General features: G+C 40.0%; 1 protein-coding gene across 1 annotated transcript in view; it reads left to right on the plus strand.

Annotated features, from left to right (window-relative positions):
* The window catches only part of RTKN2 (rhotekin 2), a 62,815-nt gene extending 57,039 nt beyond the window's left edge, over positions 1-5,776 (plus strand). Inside the window, exons 11-12 of the mRNA XM_072130023.1 lie at positions 1,089-1,196; positions 4,728-5,776. Of these exons, the coding sequence (XP_071986124.1) occupies positions 1,089-1,196; positions 4,728-5,257 (638 nt within the window). The 3' untranslated portion in view covers positions 5,258-5,776. The remainder of the gene's footprint in view (positions 1-1,088; positions 1,197-4,727) is intronic.
* Positions 5,777-7,120: the final 1,344 nt, after the last annotated feature.

Raw genomic sequence — 7,120 nt, forward strand, 5'->3', positions numbered from 1 at the left:
CCATCTACCTACCTATCTAATCTATCTATCCATCCATCTACCTACCTATCTAATCTATCTATCCATCCATCTACCTACCTATCTAATCTATCTATCCATCCATCTACCTACCTATCTAATCTATCTATCCATCCATCTACCTACCTATCTAATCTATCTATCCATCCATCTACCTATCTAATCTATCTATCCATCCATCTACCTATCTAATCTATCTATCCATCCATCTACCTATCTAATCTATCTATCCATCCATCTACCTATCTAATCTATCTATCCATCCATCTACCTATCTAATCTATCTATCTATCCATCCATCTACCTACCTATCTAATCTATCTATCCATCCATCTACCTACCTATCTAATCTATCTATCCATCCATCTACCTACCTATCTAATCTATCTATCCATCCATCTACCTACCTATCTAATCTATCTATCCATCCATCTACCTACCTATCTAATCTATCTATCCATCCATCTACCTATCTAATCTATCTATCCATCCATCTACCTATCTAATCTATCTATCCATCCATCTACCTATCTAATCTATCTATCCATCCATCTACCTATCTAATCTATCTATCCATCCATCTACCTATCTAATCTATCTATCCATCCATCTACCTACCTATCTAATCTATCTATCCATCCATCTACCTACCTATCTAATCTATCTATCCATCCATCTACCTACCTATCTAATCTATCTATCCATCCATCTACCTACCTATCTAATCTATCTATCCATCCATCTACCTACCTATCTAATCTATCTATCCATCCATCTACCTATCTAATCTATCTATCCATCCATCTACCTATCTAATCTATCTATCCATCCATCTATCCAATTTGCAAATGTTTTAAATGAGGAAAATATGATTTTTCATTAGTAGTTCCTATTATTCTAATATTATGTTTTACCGCCACATTTTACATAACTATATTTAAGATGGTCATGATCACTGATCCATTTAATGAAGGAAAATCGGAAAGCTTCATGAAAGAGAAAATGTATTTCAAGTGTAAATGAAATTTGCTCTTTCCTGCCCTGTATAACACAGTTGTTTTTCCTCTCAGGTCAGTGGAAGCATTGTGCAGAAGAACTCATGAAAATAGAGATTATATCACCACGGAAACCACCATTGTTTCTAACAAAAGAGGCAACGTCCGTGTACCACGATATGAGTAAGTGTAATTTGTAGGTAGCGGGCTCAGCCTATCTTTGTCCATTTATGAAATGTTATTTCATTGTCTTATCACATAGGACACTGTTAGCACTGAGCTACATTTGATTTTTATGTAGTTATTTTATTATGTGAATATATAAGATATACACTCACCGGCGACTTTATTAGGTACACCTGTCCAACTGCTCGTTAACACTTAATTTCTAATCAGCCAATCACATGGCAGCAACTCAGTGCATTTAGGCATGTAGGCATGGTCAAGACAATCTCCTGCAGTTCAAATCGAGCATCAGTATGGGGAAGAAAGGTGATTTGAGGCCTTTGAACGTGGCATGGTTGTTGGTGCCAGAAGGGCTGGTCTGAGTATTTCAGAAAGTGCTGATCTACTGGGATTTTCACGCACAACCATCTCTAGGGTTTACAGAGAATGGTCCGAAAAAGAAAAAACATCCAGTGAGCGGCAGTTCTGTGGGCGGAAATGCCTTGTTGATGCCAGAGGAGAATGGGCAGACTGGTTCGAGCTGATAGAAAGGCAACAGTGACTCAAATCGCCGCCCGTTACAACCAAGGTAGACAGAAGAGCATCTCTGAACGCACAGTACGTCGAATTTGAGACAGATGGGCTACAGCAGCAGAAGACCACACCGGGTGCCACTCCTTTCAGCTAAGAACAGGAAACTGAGGCTACAATTTGCACAAGCTCATCGAAATTGGACAGTAGAAGATTGGAAAAACGTTGCCTGGTCTGATGAGTCTCGATTTCTGCGGCGACATTCGGATGGTAGGGTCAGAATTTGGCGTCAACAACATGAAAGCATGGATCCATCCTGCCTTGTATCAGCGGTTCAGGCTGGTGGTGGTGGTGTCATGGTGTGGGGAATATTTTCTTGGCACTCTTTGGGCCCCTTGGTACAACGCCACAGCCTACCTGAGTATTGTTGCTGACCATGTCCATCCCTTTATGAGCACAATGTACCCTGTAACATCTGATGGCTACTTTCAGCAGGATAATGCGCCATGTCATAAAGCTGGAACATCTCAGACTGGTTTCTTGAACATGACAATGAGGTCACTGGACACAAATGGCCTCCACAGTCACCAGATCTCCATCCAATAGAGCATCTTTGGGATGTGGTGGAACGGGAGATTCGCATCATGGATGTGCAGCCGACAAATCTGCGGCAACTGTGTGATGCCATCATGTCAATATGGACCAAAATCTCTGAGGAGCTTCCAGCACCTTGTTGTATCTATGCCACGAAGAATTGAGGCAGTTCTGAAGGCAAAAGGGGGTCCAACCCGTTACTAGCATGGTGTACCTAATAAAGTGGCCGGTGAGTGTATATCTATGTATATTAATATTCTGTAATACAGTGGGAGAAATGAGGATTTGATCCCATCCCAATTTGGCAAGTTTTTCCATCTACAAAGTTTTTTTATGGTAGGTCACTTTAACTGTGAAAGACAGAATCTAAAATAAATGCAGAAAATCACAATGTATGATATTTAAATTAGCATTTTATTGCACAAAGCAAGTATTTGATCTCGTAGAAAAACTGATCGTAATATTGGTACAAATTACAGAGTTCAGACATTACCTATGTCTTGACCAAGTTTGCACACACTGCAGCAGGGATGTTGGACCAAGTCCTCCATACAGATCTTCTTCAGATCTTTCAGTTTTTGGGGCTATTGCTGGACAACATTGAGTTTTAGCTCCCTCCAAAGAATTCTGTTCAGGCCTGGAGACTAGCTAGACCACTCCAGGACCTTGAAATGCTTCATACGGAACAGCTCCTTAGTTGCCCTGGATGTGTGTTCTTGGTCATTGTCATACTGGAAGAACCAACCACAACCCATTTTCAATGCTGTTACTAAGAGAGGGAGGTTTTTGTCCAAAATCTTGCAATACATGACTCCATCCGTCCTCTATTCAATATGGAGCGGTCGACCTGGCCCCTTATTAGTAAACCACCCTCGAATTATAATGTTTCCACCCCCATGCTTCACATTTGAGACCGTGTTCTTGGGGTTGTATTCCTTCTTTCTCCAAACCTAGTGGAGTTGGTACTAAAAAGTTCTATTGTGATCTGACCACATGACCTTCTCCCATGCCGACCCGCATGATTTTACTCCCAATAGTGTTGACGGTTATATTTTGAGACTCTTACCTGGTGGATCCAGGTCATTGACCAGGTTCTCCTGTGTAGTTCTGGGCTAATTCCTCACCTTTCTCAGAATCCTCATTACCCCCAATAGTTGAGATCTTGCATGGAGCCCCAGATGGAGGAAGATTGATGTTGTCCGGTGTTTCAACAGTTGTTGTCTTCTTACCAAGCTGCTGCTTATTGTCCTGTAGCCCATCCATGCCTTGTGCAGGTCTCCTATTTTGTCCTTAGACACTCTTTGGTCTTGCCCCTGGTGGAGAGGTTGGAGTGTGATGGTTGAGTATGTGGACAGGTGTTATATAGAAAACAGGTTAAAATGAGTACAGACGGTCCCCTACTTAAGAACACCTGACTTACAGACAACCCCTAGTTACATACGGACCTCTGGTAATCAGTAACTTACTGTACTTTAGTCCCAGGATACAATAAACAGCTATAACCTTTATTAAAGGCGTCTGCAATGAAGCTTTATTTTTAATCCTGGTTCTTATAACAATCCAACATTTTTAAAATTCAATTGTCACAGAGACCAAAAAACATTTATCTGGAGTTACAATTATAAAATAAAAAGTTCCGACTTGCATACAAATTCAACTTAAGAACAAACCTACAGAACCTATCTTGTACGTAACCCGGCGACTGCCTGTACTATGAATACAGGTAATAAGTGCAAAATGGGAAGAGCTTCTTAAAGGAAAAACTTGCACTGAGACAGAATTCTTGCTCATTGGCAGAGGATCAAATAATTATTTCATACTGTTAAAATTAATTTTTTTTTTAAAGATATGATTATCTGGATTTTTTTTTTTTAAGATTCTCTCCCTCTCTCTCTGTCTCTCTCTCGTGTATTTACAATTAATATTACCGCCCTCTCCATTCGTTTTAGGTGGGAAACCTCACATACTGGCATCAAATACTTATTTCCCCCACTGTGTGTATATATAATTGTCATTATTGGATACAGAGATGACTGTAATCCATGTTAGAACCACCTTCATGACTAGATGGCTAAGCATAAAACAAATAAATGAATGTATCCAAATCCATGCTCTATAACATGCTGCCTGCAGATAGAAACTATATGCACTTTACTCAGCTCCTCCTGCTCTATAACGTGCTTACTGCTGATAGGACACGGTGCTCAGCTCCTCCTGCTCTATTAGATACAAATCGGCTCAACTCATCCCGCTCCATAACACTTTGCCTGCAGATAGGACACTGTGTACAATCTGTTCAGCTCCTCCTGCTCTATTACATACTTCTGCATTGGACTGTGTTTTCATGGTGACCAGTTCACTTTAAAGTCGGGTCACATGATTATTTTTGCCATTCCATTCAGCTTTTTATTATTCTTTTTTCAGGCATTGGGTCTCCTGTGAAATTTGAAAGTCTTACAGATATTCTGCACAGGAAGATTGAAGAGACAGATGGGCAGTTTCTTATTGGCCAGGAGGACACTGTGTCCCCTCCATGGTCCGCCTTATTTGATGGTAATCATCAGCTTCAAGTTGAGAAGAACGCCCTCTCTCCATCTTCACGAAGTAATGAATCAAACCTCCTGGATGGCAAAGGAAAGAAGAGAAGAGCTCCTCCTCCACCTCCCAATAAAACTCCATACACTGCAGATTGTAAGATCTCAGACCCTATGGAAAAGGAGAATATCTGGCCACGATCCAGCTTTTCCCGCAAGTCGCTTGATGCCAAATTGTCTTCCATCATGCAACAGTTTCAAAGGCCAATCGTCCCTCCTAGAAAGCCCATATTGTCCGAGGACAATGACCAGATCGAGAGAAATGCCGAGGAGGTTCCATCGAAACCCGTTCCAGCTCCAAGACAGAAGTCCATAAAAGATAGGCTGGTCCCCAAGTCGTGGCTACAATCCCAAGAATAAGTTCATTGTGGGCATCTCTATCTGTAGTGTTAGGATATTGTCAGCTAAAAGTGAATAATTCACATACACATTAACCATAATTTGCTCTCAAGAAATCATTGAAAAGGGAATGCTCTGGGCAATTTGTTGCACGGCATAATTGGCTTATTATTTTAATCACAATCCTATCCTCGTGTTATTTGTTCTGTGCTCAGATTACGTATAAGAATTTTCCCGAATACCCTGTAAGAAAACGGGGCTCTTAATCTTCAAAGAAAGTTTTTTTTTTTTTTTTTCCCTATCTTTATCCGCTGGCTCGCAGACCGCTCTGCCTCGTAATTACACAAAGGACACAAAAGTAGTATGTCAGTTTAGGTTGAATCGTACACATTTTATTCCTTTCTTCGCCAGTTACTGTCCTTTGCTAAGATTAGTCTTAATAATCGGGGTCCGAAGCATTTAATACAAGGCAATAATATAATAGTACGGAAAGCAAGGCATACAGTAAGCCTGTGTTTACCATGTAAATTAGAGAATTATTTTTATAGTCTTTTTATATGTTTGTTTTAAAAAAAAAATTTTTTTTAAAAACCTTTGTTGTAACTGTGAAGATTTTTTTTTTTTTTCATTAAATATTTTACCAGGTTAAGCTTGGTAACTTGAAATTTCTCTCCACCTTGTATTTTGGAGACCTAATAGAATATATTTAGGACTTTTTTTAAAAAGTTTTGCAATTGTTTTTCTGGTTGTAAGTGGGACTATTTTTTTTTGTCAATGACTTCCGTTTTATATTACATTTAAAGGGAACCTGTCACTTAAACTAAACAACCTAAACATATTTTTGAAATCTGCTATTGTACAGCAGAACAACTATCTCTATATTGTTCCTCTCCATGCCTGAAAATTTCCAGTCTGTAAAGTTGACAAACCATTTATGCAGATTGCCCCATGTGAGTCTGATCATTGTATTTCCGGCACATGTGTCCGGCATATAATTATTTCCTTCTTGTTCTACCGCTCCCCTTGCCTAAGAGAATTCCTAGGGAAGGGTGAGCAGATTTCTCTTAAGCAAATCAAAGACGGCCAGTGTCTCGGTTAACTCCCTCATTCACCCATGCTTAAAGGGAACCTATCACCAGGAGACCCATTTTTAGCACTCCCCCAGTCCCCACAGAGCATAGTACATACACTGCCAATGTGTTTTTGTATTAAAAATAGGTTTTACAGAAAAAAAGATATGTTATATTGTACCTTTCATTAGCATGTGCTGTGTGAATAGGCAGTTGCCTTTTGGGAGGGGCTGGAAAGGAGCAGTTCCCCCCCACCCTTGGGGAACAGCTCCTCCATGTGACCTTTTCAAATATATGAAAACGCACATCACTTGGCTTAGCGACGCCCCCTGCTCCTCTACAGCCAATCCTGAGTGTTGGGAGTTATTCATATATTTGAAAAGGTCACATGTTTCCCAAGGGTGGGGGTGAACTGCTCCTTTCCAGCCCCTCCCAATTGGCAACTACCTAGTCACACAGCAGATGCTAATGAAAGGTACAATATAACATATCTTTTTTTCTGTAAAACCAATTTTTAATACAAAAACACTTTGGCAGTGTATGTACTATGCTCTGTGGGGGAGTGCGAAAAATGGGTCTCCTGGTGACAGGTTCCCTTTAAGGAGTTCTCTTCAGCCACTCGCACAGGCAGCTTGTACTGCTGTATAATAGAAGTTTTACAGATATGTTTAGTTAGTGTGGGTTTAAGTGACAGATTCCCTTTAAAGTAAATGTCTGAAATTTTATTTGTAGTTTTATGTATGTATAAGAAAATTATAATTTATTTTTTATGAAAATATTCTGTATGCTTCAATGTCAAACACCTCTCTTTTGG

Source organism: Engystomops pustulosus, chromosome 11, assembly GCF_040894005.1.
Source record: "Engystomops pustulosus chromosome 11, aEngPut4.maternal, whole genome shotgun sequence".
Taxonomy (NCBI): Eukaryota; Metazoa; Chordata; class Amphibia; order Anura; family Leptodactylidae; genus Engystomops; species Engystomops pustulosus.